Genomic DNA, 20,480 nt, shown 5'->3' on the forward strand with positions numbered 1-20,480 from the left:
GGACATTAAAAATCACAGCCCAGGTCTTGATAACCAACAAAAGGTCTGCTGTTTCATTTATATTTTGGCCTGGAGGGCATAAATTATGCCCATCAGTCATGTAAAGTGATTTTTCAATTTGCACACAGACAGATGTCATTTACACACAGAGAGACACACAATTTAAACCAGTACATGACTCCCTCTTCTACCATGTGAGCACAAAGGTTTTGCAAATATTGATAGTCACACAGAACATTTTTATGGTGGTGGCACAAACAATATAAATGGTATTTAATGTGTTATCATCTTAATTATAAAAGGAGACATGAACAATTTTCAATGCACAGCATCAAAATCTGTGGAAGTATGATTTTCCTTATTTGTGATCACCTGTATTGGCCAAATATTCTCTTTCTTTCCTTATTCTGCCAAAAGGACGATGCTTCCTATAAAGATTTTCTAAAAACAAGTATTTTATCCGACTAGCACATGGAAATGGTGTCCTTATTTAGTAACCTGAAGTTATGCCTCTTTTATGAGGCATAAAACTCCTTCTGAACAAATAAACAACACTAATGAATGTTCACATGAAAACTGGTACCAGCAGCGATAAAGAAAACATCCCGTGCATTCTGTAAATACCCATTTGGGGGCTATATAAAAGTCCCAGGAGGGAAGGAGTCTTTTGGAGTCGGGCAACTTGAGTTTTGCTGCTGATCTTTGTTCCTCGCTTCTTAGGATGACTTCCGACAGCTCCCCCACATCCTGCTCTTCTGAGCCCCATGCCAGGGTTTCAGATGATGCAACTGCTTCAACCTGTTCCATGGAAACCACTGGTCTCCCCAACACCTGTGTTACATCCAGATGCCAGACTCCTGGCTTCCTGTCCACGTCTCGCTTGCCAACCACTTGCTTCGTGCCATGCTACCTCGCTGGGAGTTGTAACCTTCCCTGCGTGCTGGGGAACTGTGCTTGGTGCGAGGACGGGGTGTTCAACAGCAATGAGAAGGAGACCATGCGGTTCCTGAATGACAGACTCGCCAACTACCTGGAGAGGGTGCATGGCCTGGAGGAGATGAATGCCGAGCTGGAATGCAGGATCCGAGAACAGTGTGGAGGGGACATCCCATTGGTGTGCCCCGATTATCAGGGTTACTTCGACACCATTGAAGATCTCCAACGAAAGGTCTGGTGTCTTCTTGTCCTAATGCTCCACTTTGCCAATCTGTGATCAGCGCTTTCTTTACACTAGAAGAGGCTCTAGAAGGAAACCGGGGTAAAGGGACTTCCAGGTGGTGCTGTGATGCAGAGGAAAGGGCACTGAACTGAAAGTCGGGACACAGCTTACCCCAGGGCTGCCACTAATTACTGAGTGACCACAATAAACTCATGTACCTCTAGACTTTATCATCTACAGAATGAGGAAAAATTGTGCTATATGTAAAATTACTTCTGTAGGTAACACTGTATACCCATATTATTTTTAACATAGATATTGAAATGTCATATTTTAAATCATATTACTTCACCTAGTAATAATTTTCTTACTGATGATATTTTATTATCATAGATGAGGATATAGTCATAATATAAACGACTTATGGAGAAAAATGTAACTGAGTTCAACTGCCAAGGAATATTGCAAATGTCTTGGGTCATTACAAAACTAAGCCTTTTTTCTCTGTTTCGTTTGCAAATTGGCACTCCTTTTTTCTTCATGCAGTGACATGGTCAATGAGAAAAGCAGGCTAAAAGCTATGTTATACTTTCTTACAAAGGCTTTTAAAAGGTAAATCATGGCAGAGCTGTTAAATGTGTAGATATTTATGTTTGTTTCAAAGAACCACTTATTACTTAACTTACCTTCCAGATTTTGTGCACGAAGGCAGAGAATTCTAGACTCACTATACAGCTTGACAACTGCAAACTGGCGGCCAATGACTTTAGGTCAAAGTAAGTTTAATTTAAATTTGAATATAATTCACGGTCTCTCTCTCTCTCTCTCTTTCACACACACACAAACACATCACATATGTTTATATAATATTTTTTAAGCTAAGAATGTTCGCAAAGCTCCAATTTATCATTATTTGGGATGTAAAAGAAATTACAGCTCCTGGCTTCCTTGTGTCCACCTGTCATTCGTCAGCATGCCCTAGCACTCGGCACAGTGTCTAGGAAAGTAGGCATTGGCTGGTTCTTTGTTTCCGGTGAAAGGTACGAGTCGGAGCTGTCTCTTCGCCAGCTGGTAGAGACGGACATTGGCGGCCTACGAGGGATCCTGGACGAGCTGACCCTGTGCAAAGCCGATCTGGAGGCCCAGGTGGGGTCCCTGAAGGAGGATCTCCTTTGCCTTAAGAAACACCATGAAGAGGTGAGGCAAGTGGCAAAGTCACTGAAAGAATGTAAGTGTGACAAACTAAACTGACCAAGTCCACGTGTGTCTATCAGCTGAACTTGGGTAAATGTTGCTAAAGCTGGAACAAATTTACTCAAGGCACGGTTACTGTTTGGCCTGATCATTCCTGTGTGTCTCTGAATGTAGCTGTGAAATGACCCCTGGCCAGAGCTAGATGAAGGAGCCAAACTCCTCACCTGCCATTGCTTTTGTGGAGAAGGTAACTCCACAAATGGCTGTCCTTAGAGGCTTTATACCTCGCCTAACTCTAATCCATAAGGTATGAAAACCAGGCTCATAAACTCAGCGTGTGAAGGCCATTTCAAAAAGGGGATAAACACTCATGCAATATTTGAACCAATATTTTAAAAATATTCTGCATCTATCAACTTTTTAAAAATCATAAAATATAAAGTATATGATTGTGCTATATTGATGAAGCTAACAAGTGAAAAGCTAAATGGTGTAACAAAGTGCATTTTCCCCTTGAACATCTGTTGATGATAATAGAGCTAGCATTTATTGAGATCTTCCTCTATACCGAGGACCTTTACAAGTGTTTCATATACATATTAACTCATATATCTCACAATAACTCTCTGGAACAGGTAAAATTTTATACCCATTTTGCAGATGAAGAAACTGCGTGGTGGAGAGATTCAACACGGGCAATCTGAATCTAAATCCCACACTCTCACTCACTCCTCTCCAAAACGAAAACAGGATGCCATGGATGTCGAAGTGATTTTTTCCCCACCACGCTGTGACATTCTTTACTTCATTTCCACTTTCAGGAGATCAACTTGCTCCGTGGACAGCTTGGTGACCGACTCACTGTGGAGCTAGACAGTGCCCCCAACATCGACCTCAACGGGGTCTTGAATGAGATGCGCTGTCAGTATGAAACAGTGCTCGCCAACAACCGCAGAGACGTGGAAGAATGGTTCGCTGTTCAGGTCAGCACCTGGGGCGATAAAATGACAGGCTTCCAGACTTCTGCCTACTTGCGTTCTCTAATCCTGCCTGTGTTGCAGACGGAGGAGCTGAACCAGCAGCAGCTGTCCAGTGCAGAGCAGCTGCAGGGCTGCCAGATAGAGATCCTGGAACTGAAACGAACAGCCAACGCTCTGGAAATTGAGCTCCAAGCACAGCAAAGCCTGGTGTGTAAGGGAAAGGCTGCTAGCTCTGTTCTGTCACGGACAAATCAGGTCCTAAGATACCACCCCCTCTCCCATAACGCCGAGGAGAGACCCACACAGTTCATGTGGCAGAAAGTCTGAATCTCCAGTGTGCAAGGATTATATTTCCTTGCCTTTCCCAAGTAGCAGCTAGAAGCAGAAGTGAAAGGTCAACAGCTTGTACTGTCCCAGTAGGATGCCCCGACCTTCTCTCTTGGGCTTGAGCGTGATCCTGCAGCACCCTCCAGAGACAGGGAGAGAGGGGAAAGGGCGGGAGCAGAACGAGACAAAGGCACTCAAACGTCCCAGTGGGTTTTAACTCTCTTTTGATGAGGGCCAATTTTTCAAGCTTAAGATCATATCTAAAACGAAGAATGGAATTCATACTCTGCATTCAACCACTATCCTAAATTTTCCCAGGATCCACATCTCAACTATACCCTGCTCCACCCAAGCAACAAGAATAGCATGCATTCAAGATTACATTAACCAGTTCCAGTCGAACACCACTGTGTGTGTCAAGTTAGGTCCCATAGAGAATATCTTGGTGAAGCCTCACAATAACTTTATGGTGGTAAATCCCTTTCCTAATCCCATTATACAGATGAGGAAAACTGAGACTCAGATAAATAACAAGGGGTCATGCAATTTTCTAGGAAACAAGAATGGAAGTTGAATCCTAGTTGTTCAATCCCAGAGCCTCTTCCCTTCATCACACTCTTCCACCCCTCCCTGCCACAAGCCCATACTCAATGTTTCCTCCCAATTGCTACACAAATATATTGCCGGTTGTGATGGTCCTAGTGGTGGCAGCAATAACTAACACAACGCCCTTAAAATTCTTTCAGGTACTGTCCTGGGTGCTTTACACATATTAACCCATTTAGTCCTCACAACCATCCTATGATGGTACTTTGCACTGCCTACTTTTTATAGAATAAAACAGGCTCAGAGAAGCTAAGTAATTTTCCCCCAGCCACATAGCTAGAAAAGGGAGATCAGGGGCTAGAAAACAGGCAGTCTGGCCCCGGAGAATACGCAGCCCTTTTTACATCTTTCTCTCTGCAGACAGAATCTCTGGAATGCACGGTGGCAGAAACGGAGGCCCAGTACAGCACCCAGTTGGCCCAGATGCAGTGCCTGATCGACAACGTGGAGGAGCAGCTGGCCGAGATCCGCTGCGACCTGGAGCGGCAGAACCAGGAGTACCAGGTGCTGCTGGACACAAAGGCCCGGCTGGAGGGTGAGATCAGCACGTACCAGGGTCTCCTGGAGAGCGAGGACAGCAGGCAAGTTCCACACAATCATTCTCAAAATCACCCCAAGTCACAGAGAGCCTTATGTAGGAGAATCCCGTTTCCCCAAATCTGACCGAGGTCAGACCTCCCTAATGTGTTAAAGGATATTCTTAAAAGAGAGATGAAAAGCAGCTGACGCTAATCACATGACTATAGAAATGTTCAAAAATATCCTAAAGTTACAAAGCAGAATAAATATCATTATATAACTCTTCGTGCTGGGGGGTGGGAGGGGATCTGTCTCCCTCTGCTCCTGTCTCCCATTAAAGGGAAATCAGGAACATGCATACGATGGCATTTGCAAAGTGAAGAAAATATTTGTTCAACTGCCACTGCTGCAGTGAAATGAAGTGGCAATACTGGCTCCAGGAATGACAGGCTTAGGTCAAACGTTATTCTGCAGAGAGTGTCCTTCAGAACATAATCTGCAGGGCCAATTCTGGCATGATTTTTTTCTGAGTTGCCATTTTATCCAGATTTCCCTTGTGAAGCTTAGTTCCCAATGGATTTTCCACAGGCTTCCCTCTAACCCATGTTCCACGACAAGAGCGTCAAGCAACACTGGAGAGCCGTGCTCGGCGTATGTACTTTGCACAGTCGAAAACTGCTGTGCATGACCACTGAGCACCCAGCCCAGCAGATGGAGGGACTGAAGCCAGCAGGGTCCTCAAAAGGAAATGGGGCCCTGACCGGTTTGGCTCGGTGGATGGAGCATTGGCCTGCGGACTGAAGGGTCCCAGGTTCAATTCCGGTCAAGGGCATGTACCTTGGTTGCGGGCACATCCCCAGTGGGGGGTGTGCAGGAGGCAGCTGACCGATGTTTCTCTCTCGTCGATGTTTCTAACTCTCTGTCCCTCTCCCTTCCTCTCCGTAAAAAAATAAAATAAAATATGGTTTTTTTAAAAAAAAAAGAAAATGGGGCTTCAAGCAGGGGCATCCAAACTTGAAACTCAAGTCAAGAAGGCTTTCATATCCTAAAATTGTCCTCTAAGCATCCTCGGTACATTTCTGCTTTATTGGTTCCTCTCCTGCCTGCTTATTTGTGATATTCTAGGAGTTTGTAAAGCTTTCTTGCTAATGTCCAAATAAAATGCATTTCATTCTTTCAGCATGGTAACTATAGCTTTGTGGCTTATTACTGTTGGTATAATAACCATTTGATGCCAAGGTAATTGTCTAAACCAGCCGTGGGCAAACTACAGCCCGAGGGCCGGATCCAGCCCGTTTGAAATGAATAAAACTAAAAAAAAAAAAAAAAAAAAAGATCGTACCCTTTTATGTAATGATGTTTACTTTGAATTTATATGAGTTCACACAAACACTCCATCCATGCTTTTGTTCCGGCCCTCCGGTCCAGTTTAAGAACCCATTGTGGCCCTCGAGTCAAAAAGTTTGCCCACCCCTGGTCTAAACCCAATAGTTTGATATTCCATAAACCCAAGCTGAAAATATTTTTAACTCCTCAAATGCAAACAGATTAACTAATCCATGCAAAATGTCAATATCATGGAAGATAGCTATATGTAACTCCTGAAGAGGAAATTTAGAAATAAAATATAATACATTTTATTTTTAATGATAAAAGTATTAGAGTCCTTTTTTTCAATTTGACACATGAAGGGAGAGGGGGGAATCAGTCATAATTCCATAACTTTAACATTCATTGTAAGTATTTTGGGAACTTCCAAGTTTTTTTTTTCTTATGTAGGTTTTTCCATATAATAGTATCATCGTTATATATGCATCTACTTGTGTAACCTTTTTTTTTTTTTTTTCAGTAAGTCATCTAAGCATTTTCAATCCTAATAAATATGTAAGATCATTTGTGGACTATTATTTTAGTGACTTCATAAAATACCATAAGGTACATTGATCTGTTATTGGACATTAAGTATATGAATAATTATTCTTACACATATAAAAAGCAAAGGAAAGATGAAGTAGAGGGACATTTCCCCTTTCCTCTCCCTAAGTATGACTAAAAACTCTGGAAATTATATAGACAAATATAAGCAGACTCTGAAAGGTGGAAGAAGAGACCAAACCATCTAGGGCTCTTGATATCCAAGGAACAACATGGTACTGAGTTTCCTGGGCTTTTTTTTGGGGGGGGGGAGGGGAGGCGGGAGGGGAGAGGGGAGGGCTTTCTTTTTGTCTCCTATATCCGGTATTGGGAACTGGAGAAATCAAGAACCAAGAAACACCAGTAGCTGCAGACAAAAAAAGAAAAAAAAAATGCTCCAAGAAAAGGCGAGTAAAGGGAGGAAGGGAAGTAAGGTCTCTATACTTCACTTGAAGTGACAAAATGTCAGCACCAGTAGACTGATAAACTATGTGTATGCAATGTAATACTTTTTAAGAAACTACTTGAAAAGCTATCCAAAAAAAACCTTTAAAATGCTATAAATAAGTAAAAGCGGAATTCTAAACATATTCAAGTAACTCACAGGAAGGCAGGAAGAAGAAAACAGAAATTTAAAAACAGAGGGAACAAAGAGAAAACAAAAAAAAAACAAAATGCTGACGTAAGCCCCACCATATCAGTAATTACAGCAACCAGAAATCATCTAAACATACCAAGTAAAGGACAGAAATTGGCAGAGAGAATAAAAAACTAAATACTTTCCACAAAAAGTTCACTTCAAATATAGGTAGGTTAGAAGTAATGGGGTTGGGGGGAAAATACATAATTGTTCGTAGCAGCTTTATTTGTAACGGCCCAAACTGAAAACAACCGAAATGTCCTCAAGATCTGAAGGCCACTATGGAGAGTGGAAAAAGGCAGTACCGCATGATTCTATTCACATGACATTCTTGAAATGATAACATTATAGAGATGGAGGACAAGTAGGCAGAGCATGAAGGAGATCTTTGTGGTGATTAAATAGTTGTATATATTGATTGCAGTGGTGATTACATGAATCTACACCTGTGAAAAAAAGTATATAGAACTAAACACACATATTGTATCAATTTCCTGGTTTTACAATCGTACTATAGTTGAGAGAGATATAATCATTATCTTTGCAACTTCATGTGACTCTATAATTATTTCAAATTTTAAAAGTTTAAAAAGAATATTTTTCCATTGATTTTTTTAGAGGGGGAAGGGAGGAAGGGAGGGAGAGAAAGACAGAGAGAAACATCGATGTGAGAGTGATACATCAATTGGTTGCCTCCCATACTTGCTCCGACCAGGGCTGGGTATTGAACCTGCAACCCAGGTACATGCCTTTGACTGGGAATCAAACCCACAACCCTTTGGTTTGCAGGGCAAGGCTCTAATCACTTAGCAACACCAACTAGGTTTCTCAATGTAGTTTAAATTTACATGTCCTGCCTGGCCAATGTAGGTTGAGCATGGTCCCATACACCCGGAGGTCGCGGATTGATTCCGTCAGGGCACATGCCTGGTTTGCACGTCCATCCCCAATAGGGGGCGTGCAGGAGGCAGCCAATCAATACTCTCTCTCATTGATGTTTCATCACTGAAATCAATTTAACAAAATATTTAAATTTACATTTCTTTTTATTATGAGTAACAATGAGCATTATTTCCAAGGCACTTTTTAAATTTATTTTTTATTTAAAAATTGTAATGTTGGCATTATTGTAGGTGTCCCTCTTCCCTACCCCTTTGCCCATCTTTTATACTTTCTTTCTGGTCACTGTTTGTGGTGTAATTGCAAATATTCTTTTCCAGTTCAGTATCTATCTTCTAATTTTGTAGGTTGTATTTTTTACCCATGCATAAGTTATTTGATGTAGACAAATTGATGTTTTTCATAGTTTCTGAAATTTGAGACACTATTTGAAAGACCTTCTGATTGTACATATGTAAAGGATTCTCCTATGTTTTCTTTTAGCCCTTTTTGTAATTTCATTTTTCACATTTGAATCTTCGATCAATTTGTAATTTGTCTTACTATTAGGTATGATCCAACACCGCCTGCCCTGTACCCTTCCCCAGGTGATACAGAATTATCTCCAGACCACTGATAGTCTATCTTTTCCCCATTGATTTTAAATGTCACATTTATCATATAGTAAATCCCAGTCTGTTTGGGAGTCTATTTCTAAACTGCTTATTCTCAACCAACAGTCTGTCTATTTGGGCATCAATATTATTTTAATTACTGAGGTTTTAAAATATGTTTTACTATCCAAAAGGACTAGTTTCTCTGTGGCTTTTCTTTTTAGAATTTTCCTACCTCTTCAAATTTGTTTACTTTTTCTCGTAAAACTTCAGAATTATCTTTTCTAGTTGAAAAAAGTCCCATTTTGAGAGGACTGCAATAAATTCACTGGGATCTAAATTAAATTAATGTAGAAATACATGGCGTTTTTATAATGATGAATATAGAATTTCAGGTCAAAAATATGCTATATCTTTATGTTTTTTTCTTTATATCATTTGATATGCAGAACATTGGGGCCCCAAAGATGTTTATGCCCTAATCCCAGAACATTTGCACATGTTAGGCTATTTGGCTATGGGGAAGTAAGGTTGCTAATCAGCTGATGTTAAAATAGGAAGATTATCCTAGATGATATGAGTAGGCTCAATAAAATCAGAAGGACCCTTAAATGTGGAAGACAAAAACAGGAGGGTCATGTGAGAAAGACTCGACTGGCCATTGCAGACTTTGAAGATGGGAGGGGGCCATAAGCCAAGGAATGTGGGCGGCCTCTCGAAATTCAAAAAGGCAAAGAAACTATCCTTTCCTAGAGCTTCTATAAAGGACTGGGAGCTAATAAATTTCTTAATAAAATGCTGAGTAAGTATTCCCGAGAAGCATACCTCTCAACAGATCATACTTAAACATCAAATATAAACCAAGACCATCACAAATTTTTAACTAATGTAATACCACAAGCAAACACTGAGCACGAAAAATGTTATCAGATGTGGGCTTTGGAAAAACCGAAAGGTAACCAGCCTCTTTTTCAAGAAATTTCTTGTTAGCAATCAAAACCTATCTGGAAAGCTAAGACAGAATCCTGACAATTGCCTTTAAAAAGAGCCTTAGTTAGGACTGACAATTTAATCCATACTCACAGTAAAAATGGGAAAACAACTGAGTAGAACAAAGAAGAAGAAGAAAATAGGAAAATCGATTGGGCAGAACAAAATAAAATACTGATTTCTAAGTTCACACCAATAATTATTAGATAATAATGGTTTCCCTTTTCTAGAGAAGAAAGGAAAAATAAATGGTCTCATTCCTGGTCAAGGTTAATGCCAGGTGGAGAGGTCAACAAGGACTTAATGAACACAATATACTCATTCCTACTTAATAATGGATGCTGTTAGACCTGTGACGACAGTTCCTTTTGAAGAAATAATGTGAAGCTCTCAATCCAATGACAAGCAGTAGTTGTGATGGGTAATAACTTAGTAACAGCCTAAATGCACATTTTTATGAGACCAGGTAACTCTTCTCAGGCAAGTAAAAAGCAGACTAATGAGATGTTCCTATGGGATTCGACATAAGCACCAGACAGGAAAACATCCTGTCTGCTGTGACACTGCCTGGAGGAAAGGCTATATAAGCACTTCAAAGAGGAAAAAGCCACAAAAGGCTCAGCATTTAGACTCAGTCACAGTAGCTTGAGCTTTTGATGCAGGAGAACCACAGACTTTGAAATAAACCAAAGCTGGGCACACACTATGGATACCAAGGACTGCTCAACAACTAGTTCTTCTTCAACCCCATGCCAAGGCTGCTCTAGGATTACAAATTTTAGGATCATCTCCTCCAATACCAGCTGCCAACAACTTGAAACCAACAAATGCCAACCAACTGGCCATGTTCTGAGAACTTTCCAGTCCCAGGGATGCCAACCCACTCCTTGCTTTTGCCCTATGCCCATCTGCTTAGTAAACAACGTCGATTGTGGCTGGTGTGGTGAAGGCATCAACAGCCATGAGAAAGAGACCATGCAAATCCTGAATGACCGCCTTGCTAACTACCTGGAAAAGGTGCGGATGCTGGAACAAGAGAACGCAGAACTGGAGTGTAAAATCCAGGAAGAGTGTAACAAAGAGCTCCCTGTCATATGTCCTGATTACCTGTCCTACTTTTCTACCATCAAGGAACTCCAGCAGAAGGTAAGATTCTTGGCAATCTGTATAATCAAGTTTTAAATTTACATTCTCCAATATCTTTATTTCCTTTTATGCTGAAAAATATTTTGTAGAATAAGAAAATGTCTTGAAGGAAATTGTCATTTTGATGCAATATTCAGAGTAATAGCTATAGTTTTTCATTTTCCAGAGATATACTCTGCTATTATTCCAACCAAATAACTCAGGACCAAAATGTGTTAATAACCCATTGCTGCCATTTCCTTAATAAAAATAAGAAAACAGGGATCTGAGAAAATGAATTTTGTTTTAATAAGTTCCTAACTAGTTTAATTTTTGTCCATGTTTCCCACCATCACCACTTTTTCTATCTTATGCTCATTTCTTCATCTCCCAATTGTTTAATTTCTTCCCACACCAAACTTAACTTTCCTATTCAGAGTAATATGCTGCTAATCTATGTGCTGAAATTATTCTGCTTCATTGGTTTAAAACATATTTACTGAGCATAACAACAAGGCACCAGACATTATTCTAGGCTTAGGATACATACTGGTGAACTAAAATGTCCCTGCCCATATGGATTTTACATTCTGGTGGCTCATATATGTTACACAAATTTAAGGTAGATTTCGTATTTTAATAAAACATCTACACAAATTTTTATTAAAGTAATTTTGCTTAATTTTTAGGGAAATAACAAAAACTTTGATTTTCCAAAGTTGTCCAGGCTGCCTAAGCATAGCTAGGAAAAGCCTAACTGGCCTTCCCCTGTTAACTGAAATACACACCAGCCCCTTGGTTTTTAAGGAAGGGATCTTGGTGTTTGTCTCATTTGTGTGTACAACTTCTTAATTCTAGATCTTGTGTACCAAGGCTGAGAATTCCAGACTGGTCTCACAAATTGACAACACCAAACTGGCTGCTGATGACTTGAGAGCCAAGTAAGCCCACCCAGCACTGTCGTTCCTGACAGAATTCACCTCGCGTCTGGTGCTAATTCCCTCAATAAGATTATACATAAGTCTACCAACCCTCCTGCCCATACCATGAAGGCACTAGCCCAGAAGAGACCTTCACATTCAATGAAGCATTAAGATTAATAACCACTCATATGTATACAGTGCTTGTATTTTCTAACATATAAACCCACCTGATTACCTTCCCAATCGTTCAGTAAAATAAGTAGGGCAAATATGCTGTTACACTGTTTAAAGTGAGAAAACTGTGATTTAATGGGGTTCAGTTACTTATGCAAAGGCATACAACTAGTAGTACAAGACAGAGCCAAATCTTGGATGCAAATTCTCTTAAATCCTAATCCAACACCATGCACTTGCACTGCATCACTTCTAGGGGCAGGGAGAGGAGGATAAATGCCCTCATCTCAGAGAAAAGCAATGTAGCATCATTCTGGCAGACTAATCTAGGAATAATAACTCAGTGGTGATGTTTATCTAATGATCTCACCTCTAAAGAGAAGAAAACCCACATGAGAAATGCAGGAAATGAGAGGCCCACAAGGAAGTGCCACAAGGCAGTCAGTTCTGCTTTGCTTGGTTAACACCACCTACAATTTAATGTCTTTCACTTCATGTCTCATTTTGAAAGGTATGAAGCTGAGGTGTCCCTGCGCCAGCTAGTGGAGGCAGATGCCAATGGTCTACAGCGGATCCTGAATGCACTGACCCTGGGCAAAGCTGACCTGGAGGCACGAGTCCAGTCTCTGAAGGAGGAGCTCCTTTGCCTCAAAAGCGACCATGAGAAGGTTAGAGAAAGCCCCAGCTAAGCCTCTAAAAATAGCATCCAATCCCTTTGAGTTCAACTTGACGAAGGGTGTCCTCTCTAGATAGTCTTCTGTTTTTTAGCCATGATCATAACTATTACTATTACCATTGGTTCAATGTATTTCACATCAGTTGCCTATAATACAGTATCTGAAGCCTCCATTTTCCTCTCCAGCTTTTCTAGGAGAAGGAAATAAACCAATTTTATTGTCCTCACAGGTTTCCCCTATTTTAGTAGACATCCCTACACAGATTCAGGCACTACTGGTATAAGTCAATATTGGCATAAGCCCATATTGGCATTATAGAGACTATGGTCTCTCAGTAAAGTCCACCTCTGTGCTGCTTCACCCCCTTATCCATCCTTGGAAATGATCTAAATTCTTTAAACCCCTGATCTTGCCAGTCAATTCCTTTTAATGTTGCACTTATTTGAACACATAGTCACATCTAAAATAGGCTTAAGTCATTTTATAGCATCGCAAAAGCATCTATGAATCATGTATTCCTTTATTGTGGGCTATAGTTCAGACATGACTAAGCTACATTATTGCTGTTAGACTGAAACAGGAAGGCAAGGAGGTCATCGTTCACCAAGTGACTTCACACTCTCTTTCTTTCCATAGGAAACCAATTCCTTACAGAGCCAGCTTGGGGACCGACTCAACATTGAAGTGACTGCTGCCCCCTCTGTTGACCTAAATCGGGTTCTACAAGAAATGAGATGTCAATATGAGTCTATCATGGAGACAAACCGCAGAGATGTGGAACAGTGGTTCAACACGCAGGTGGGGAGGATAGGAAAGTCAAAACCAGTGATCAGACATTGCCCTTCCAGGGGCCTTTTACAAACTTATGTTCTCCATCATAATATCCATGGTCCTTGACTATGTTTCAGATGGAGGAGCTGAACCAGCAGGTGGAGACCAGCTCTCAACAGCAGCAGTGCTGCCAGAAGGAGATCATCGAGCTGAGACGAACCATGAATGCTCTGGAGGTGGAGCGGCAGGCCCAGCACCGAATGGTACCCAACAAACTGACCAAGCCTAGCGCCATATATGGCAATAGCTCCTGACTCGTGTGCTGCAATGTTTCCCAAACTGCGTCCCTCAGAACAATAGTCCCTCTGTTTGTTAAAGGGTCTATGGCCAAAAAAAGGACTCTATGGTCAAGGAAGCCTGGGAAATGCTGCATTAAACAAAGGTTAAACAGGCGGCCTTCCCGCAGGCCTTTGATAAGCTGGTATGTACCATGAATCTCCGAGAAGGGGAAATATGGCACTCAGCATTCCAGAACTTACTTGACTGTGGACTCCTTTTTCAAAGAATTCTAATGGCAATAGTGATCCCTGAATGCACTTTGGGAAACACTAGAATTTTATTTTATGCAAAGCATTTTTACAAACTATCAAAATTTATAAAATAGTCTTCTGAGGGAGGTGGGATAATTATTAAGCCAATTTGACAGGTAAGAGCTAAGGTGATTTTCCCAAGCCAAATCCAATGTAAGTTTCATCTCACCAATTTTATAGGTGGAGGAGACACTACGATCCTAAGGCATTAAGTCACAAAAGAATTAAGAGTCTGAGCCAGAACTCAGGATCCCAAGTTAGAACTGATTCCACCACCTACTAACTCTCTGAAGCAGGGAATACTGAAAAGCTCTGAGAGCAAGGGTATTAGGAAGACCTTCCCCAAAGCTGCTTTTGTCACCAGCTAGTCATGTGTCTGGGGGCTGCTCATTAACCTCTTGAAGCTCAATTTCCTCATCTATAAAAATGGGGATAATCATACAAACACTAGGTTATTAAAATATAAAATGCCATTATCCATGAAACTTAAAGAATGATAGAGCAGGAAAGGACTTTAATCATCAAAGTTTCAACTCTCATACGTTATATATAAAAAACTGATTCAATGATCGACTTACAAACTATCAAAATTTATGAAATAGTTTTCTGAGGGAGGTGGCTAAACCTGCTCACTTCCTTTTTAAGGTACAAACACTCTTGAGGTACCATAGTAATGGATTTTTAATTCCTAGGTGTGAAATAAGTTGGAGTACTTTTTTCTCATAGGTAGGAAAGTGTGGTAGGAGATTGTCAAGTGATTAAGAAAGAGAAAGATAAGTAGCACTTAAAAGGAGGCCAAAAAAAGAAAAAAAGAAAGAAAGACCGACCGAACGAAGAAAGAAAGAAAGAAAGAAAGAAAGAAAGAAAGAAGCTTTAGCATAGTTGATAATTTTGGTTTTGGGTTTATTGGTGCGATGATAAGAGGGCTTGAAGATTCATTAGCATCTCTCACAAAGAAACCACTGTTGAGAATGGTACAGATCACAAAGACCTGGGCTTAAAGGAGTCATCATTCTAAATCCTGCTTTCCTCCTGCGGCAGAGAGACTCCCAGGAGTGCCTGCTGGCGGAGACGGAGGCCCGCTACACAGCCCTGCTGGCCCAGATGCAGTGTCTGATCGATAACCTCGAGGCTCAGCTGGCGGAGATCCGATGTGCCCTGGAGAGGCAGAACCAAGAATACGAGATTCTGCTGGACGTCAAGTCCCAGCTGGAGTGTGAGATTGCCACCTACCGCAGCCTGCTGGAGAGCTCAGACAGCAAGTGCGTAACGTAACAACATCTTTATGAAAAAGACACTCGCGACATGTATGTATGTATGTATGTATGTATGTACTACCACTGGCAACAGGGCAACAGTGCTCTGATCTGACCAGTGATGGGGAGCTTTGGATCAAAGGGTCCATACACTCTCTTAGGCTGTGCCATTTGGACATCCACATAGTAACCTAGTCGAGCTGAGCTCAGTTTTTTTGAGGAGTTGGTGCTCCTGGTTACTTCCTTATAGGTTTTTAACTTCTTAGGCTTTTAAAAATTACTAGGGGGAAAAATGGTTTCTTTAAAGATGAACATTCCTGGTGACTTACAGATTTTCCCCACTGAGATGAACATCTGAACTTCATGAGATTGAACAGTACAACCCTGCTCCCTTTGGAGGAAGCTGCTTAGGCTGAAACCCTTATCCCCTCCAGCCACTTACCCTCGAGGCCAACAGCATCATGTCCATATGCACTCTTCAGCATACTTTTATAGAAGCTGTAATGTTTTTAAATTATAAGAAATTATGTAATGTTTTTAAATTGTTTTGAGTGACACGTGTTGAAAAATTAACCACCGCCATTTTTCTCCAGAGCCAGTGTTGCCTTCCCTCAGTCACAGGTACAATTCTGTTTTTGTCTAGGCTTTCCTGCAACCCGTGTGCCACTATATGTGAGCCTTCAGTCTGCACAGCCATGGAATGCACAGCCCCAGTTTACACATCATCTTCAGCTCTCCATGGGATACCCGAGCCCAGCTGCGCCTACAGAGACCTACCCCGACTACTGGCTAAAATCTTGACCATCACCAAGGAGATTAAGGATGGGAAAGTCATTTCTTCGCATGAGCATGTGCAGCCTTGCTTCATCATCAGAGCTGCCAAAGTCTAACATCCCAAGGTGATGAAAGTGGCCCTCATTCATGGAAGAGAGGCCAATTCTTGCGCCTTCCAGAAAGGTTTAAGAATTCCCCAGTCCCCTCAGGTATTTAGTTTCTTTCTACTACAGTGGGTCCCCATTGACATTCTGCTCCTGTCCCAGCTCTCTGCGGCCAACGTGATAAAAACTGACATTCTCTGGAAGCACATTTCACATTAATCTGAGGAACAAGCACTGATTTGTAAGTGCCCTGGAAGGTGACCTACATTACAGCCCACAAGTGATGGGCAGGTTTCTCTTTTGTTTATTCAGGTCTTATTTACTTGCGTTCCTCCTTAGAGCCAGTCAGACAAGTTCTGGGATTGTTTTTGGCTGTGGCACATGAAGGTGAAAAGCTACCACCTTCCCTTCTAAACTCCCTCTTTGGATATAGAAAGAAGCTTCTATGGGGACAGCATGAATAGAGACAAAGATCCTTAATATTTAGTTTCCTTGAATAGATTGTCATGAGTCTAAATCCTTCTGAACTCTGTTGTCCTAATTACTGTTTACCCATGCGTACATACTTTATCTTCCCCAAGATGTTTTAAAAACGTCCATGTTCTCCAAAACTTTGGGAACCATTAGGCTCTCCAAATATTTTCACTGAAAATTGGGAAGAATTATGGGGAGTGGATCGAGAGCATTTTGAAGAAATAGCATGGATCCTCTCATTAAATGTTTGCTATTTCTCTTTCTATTCTTTAGGGAATGGGATTTGGTTCTGATGGTTTTACAAGGGACATGTAGCTGGAACGCTCAAGACATAACCCTGCTCCTCTGTCTCCCTGTGATGGGTCACTATGGAAAAATAACTTAGATGCCTGCTTCAGTCTATCCACCAGAGAGAATGGACTTAATATTCACAAACTCTGCAAGAAAGTAATCAGGAATACTTGCTCTTGCAAGCATGAGGCAGTCCCAGAGTGAGAAGGTCCATTTATGTCCCCAGCCCTTACCAAAGCTTCTCATAGTCGGGTCACAGAGCGTGTAGGTCATTCCCTATGAAAGTTACTTGACATTTCCAGAGGTTTTAGTAAATAATTCTGAGTCAAACACAGAACAGGAAGCCAGAAATCCTGAAGTCCTAAACTTGCCACTTCGGCCTTCATCCAATTTAATTTCCTTGTTTGTTAAATGAGGATCGTGCCTACCTTACACGGATATTGTGAAGATCAAATGAAACTGTTTATGCAATGCTGCTCTGTATGCTGGAAAGCACTACATAATTGTCAGTTTTATATAAGCTTTGTTTTAGCCATGGCTCTAGACCTGTGCCATTATTATCTCAAGTTAAAATTCTTTCTCCATGAATGTATCTATCCAGTCATGATTTTGGAGTTTTAACAGTGTTTGGCTTTGTGCGGGGGCAAAGAATAGAACAAGCTCCCCAGTGACCAAGCCCACAATTGTAGTCAATAAAGCATTTTTGAAGTCTTAGGATATGTATCAGGTATCAGTTGATGACTGATGCCCACATCAAAGACAAAAGCATTAACTCACAGCTCAGCAATCCACTTCCTCCACACAAGCAGCAACTTACACTAAGCAAGTGGAATGCAGAACTCCCAGGGTGATCTCTTTTCTATCGATAATTTCTCTCTCATCTGAACGCCCAGGTTAGCCCTGGTAGCACCTCATTGCATACTATCTCAGACGGAGGGTGGAAATGTGGAAAGAGCATGAGACTTGGACTCAGAAACCTGAGGGCAGAGTCACAACCGAGCCAGTGTGGGTGGCCCTGAGTAAAAGGGACATAACAACTTGGGCCCTGCCTCCCGTGCGGCTGGGAGGATTAAATGGGATACTGATGGTGAAAGGGTTTTGTAAGCTGTGAAGTGCTCTGTGGAAGGCAGTTTATTCCCTAATTTGAAAGCCGGGCTTATGTCATTTCCTTCCAGGCCATCTTCCTTGGTGTTGGTTCAGTGATGGTCCCTGGTGGACCCCATACATACCATCAACAGACTGGGAAGCCAACTGGTGAGAGGCCAGAGCTGCTCAGTCTGCTCTGAGTTTTAATTCCAATAAGGCTCAGGGTTTAGGAACCTCGCTGGACTCAGACTAACCTCAGGCTGATGCAGCGTCATTGTCAATCTATCCCAGAAATAGCACATCTTCCTCCCACTCGGCAAAGTATCCCACATGCCTTCCATAATAAAAATAAACTACAGACTGCATAGTAAAGAGGGGTTCTGACCACTCAGGTGTACAGATGCTTTAAGTGTTTTCTCTGTGTAAGGAATGTAAAACCATCTGCTAGACGTTGTATATGAGTAGTCAAACCTTGTAAAGGCAATGAGGGGTCCAGATTTTTACCAGGAAGCTAAATCAGTATCCTATGCAGCCACAGGAGGGGGTTAAAGGTGGGTTTTTTTATATCCACAGGTCAGCAAAGGTCAGCAGCTAGCATAGAAAAGGAGCTGATGGAGAGGGAAATGAAGGCGTCAATAGAAGTATAATTTTAGCACAGCCCAAAAGACAAGCATGAATCAAGAAACACCATGGTCCCTGGAGCCTGAGTTCAAATCCCACCACTGCTTCTTCACTGTGAAACATCAAGTGGGTAATTGAACCTTTCTGAACATGGCTTTCCCCATCGGCAAAACAGGGACATTAGTAATAACTACCATCAGATCATTGTGAGAATTAAATAAACTAAAGCATTTAAAAAGTACTTAGAGGAGTATCTGGCAAACAGCACATATTCAATATATGTTAGTTATTCTTATAAATATTGCCATTATTAATATAAATGTAACACCAGTGTGAGCCTCCTTGGAAGACAAGTGCTATAGAGTACAATAATGCCATTAATAATAATAATAATGGTTGCGGTGTGCTGAGCATCTCCCATTATCAGGCCCTGTGCGGCAGAGCCTTTCACATCACAGCCTCTCATCCTCAGCACAGCCCCATAAGGCAGCTCTTTTTATTCCTCTCTCCATACAATGAAAGGAAACCTCAGACAGAGTAAATGGCTTTCCCAGAGCTGGATAGTGACAGAGCCAGGACTCAAACCCAGATCTCTCTGACCCCCACCCTCATGCTCTTAACCACTCGGCCAAATTACAGACACTTGAAACCAAGGCATCCGTGAGTCCCAGTCCTGCAAGGCAGCTGTGATGCCAGGTTCCTTCCTCCAAGCCCACGAAGTCCTAGTGAGACACTCACGGAGCACTGACTCCATGGAGCCAGGTGGCCTCTTGTTTGCTTGTCTCAGACAGAGCAGGGATATCAGCACCCATTTGTATTCATAAACAAGAAAATATATTTTCTCTATGTTTTGTCTTTTTTCACGTTGACTCCACCTTCATATGAGAACTGGTTTAAACCCCTTCGAACACAGGGGTAACGTTACTTCTACTTCTCTCTTCCCCTCCGTCTCTCACCCATGCACTGCACCCCCACCCTTATACATGGCCCACGACCTCTCCATCCTCATCCTCCAGGATCAATCCATCATTTTCTGCTTCGAAGAGGCTTCCCGAAGATTTTCCTCAAGAGTTCGGTCAGTTATAACCCCACACATTACTTCCCACCAGAATTTCTCTACTCAACCCAGAAACCACCTCCATTCAAATCCCCTGGGGAGCTTGTAAAATCCAGATTCTTGAGCCCTACCCCAGACCTCCCACACTGCCATCTCCAGGTGGGGGGCCCGGGAATCCAAATTATAACAAAATCCTCAGCTAAAGCATGTGTGCCAAATTAAAAGCCACTGCTTTTTAATCGGTTTAAAGATCTGGATGACTTAATGCCTTTTTAAGGTTCTTTTAGGTTATGACATTAGCTTGACAGATGACCACACTTGCAGATGATTCTTCCCCTACATGCCTAATCACCTGTTTATAAAGTGGGGTGGTTAATCAATAAGTTAATAATTATTACAAACTCATTTAATCCTCACAACACCACCATGAAGTAGCTACTATTAATATTTACATTTAAAAGATAAGAAAACTAACAGAGAAGTCAAATGATTTGCCCAATGCCAAAAATTAGACTGAATTTTAAGTACTTTGATTTCCTTAGCAAGGTAAAAAATGTGCCTGATACATTATATAATCTGTCTCCAAGAACAGAAGCAGTATTTTTATCCATAGTCACAATGCTGTACAGCAGTTCTCTAGATTAGAACTTACACATTTTTCATAACTGAGACTTCAAACCCCTTGATTAGCAACACTTCCTTATCCCCTCCCTTAAGCCCCCGTTAACCACTACT

At 41.5% G+C, this 20,480-nt stretch overlaps 2 protein-coding genes across 2 annotated transcripts; both read left to right on the forward strand.

Annotated features, from left to right (window-relative positions):
* Nucleotides 1-721: 721 nt before the first annotated feature.
* KRT40 (keratin 40) lies at nt 722-5,473 on the forward strand. Its single transcript, XM_036340913.1, has 7 exons — nt 722-1,168; nt 1,853-1,935; nt 2,200-2,356; nt 3,175-3,336; nt 3,415-3,540; nt 4,627-4,847; nt 5,374-5,473. Exons 1-7 carry the CDS (start codon nt 722-724, stop codon nt 5,471-5,473), a joined length of 1,296 nt encoding a protein of 431 aa, XP_036196806.1.
* Nucleotides 5,474-10,527: 5,054 nt separating this feature from the next.
* On the forward strand, nt 10,528-17,508 carry KRT39 (keratin 39). Its single transcript, XM_036341118.1, has 7 exons — nt 10,528-10,968; nt 11,806-11,888; nt 12,556-12,712; nt 13,358-13,519; nt 13,630-13,755; nt 15,124-15,344; nt 15,982-17,508. The coding sequence occupies exons 1-7, from the start codon at nt 10,528-10,530 to the stop codon at nt 16,226-16,228; spliced, it is 1,437 nt and encodes a 478-aa protein (XP_036197011.1). The 3' UTR covers nt 16,229-17,508.
* Nucleotides 17,509-20,480: the final 2,972 nt, after the last annotated feature.

The sequence above is a fragment of the Myotis myotis genome, unplaced genomic scaffold (genome assembly GCF_014108235.1).
Source record: "Myotis myotis isolate mMyoMyo1 unplaced genomic scaffold, mMyoMyo1.p scaffold_m19_p_17, whole genome shotgun sequence".
Classification (NCBI taxonomy): Eukaryota; Metazoa; Chordata; class Mammalia; order Chiroptera; family Vespertilionidae; genus Myotis; species Myotis myotis.

What these genes read in the sequence shown, in the direction of transcription:
- KRT40 (XM_036340913.1), top strand. Translation starts at nt 722, where the DNA reads ATGACTTCCGACAGCTCCCCCACATCCTGCTCTTCTGAGCCCCATGCC. An exon ending in TCCAAGCACAGCAAAGCCTG is followed by an intron (nt 3,541 to 4,626) that starts GTGTGTAAGGGA and finishes TTCTCTCTGCAG; the next exon opens with ACAGAATCTCTGGAATGCAC. An exon ending in CTGGAGAGCGAGGACAGCAG is followed by an intron (nt 4,848 to 5,373) that starts GCAAGTTCCACA and finishes GATTTTCCACAG; the next exon opens with GCTTCCCTCTAACCCATGTT.
- KRT39 (XM_036341118.1), top strand. Translation starts at nt 10,528, where the DNA reads ATGGATACCAAGGACTGCTCAACAACTAGTTCTTCTTCAACCCCATGC. An exon ending in AACAGTGGTTCAACACGCAG is followed by an intron (nt 13,520 to 13,629) that starts GTGGGGAGGATA and finishes ACTATGTTTCAG; the next exon opens with ATGGAGGAGCTGAACCAGCA. An exon ending in CTGGAGAGCTCAGACAGCAA is followed by an intron (nt 15,345 to 15,981) that starts GTGCGTAACGTA and finishes GTTTTTGTCTAG; the next exon opens with GCTTTCCTGCAACCCGTGTG.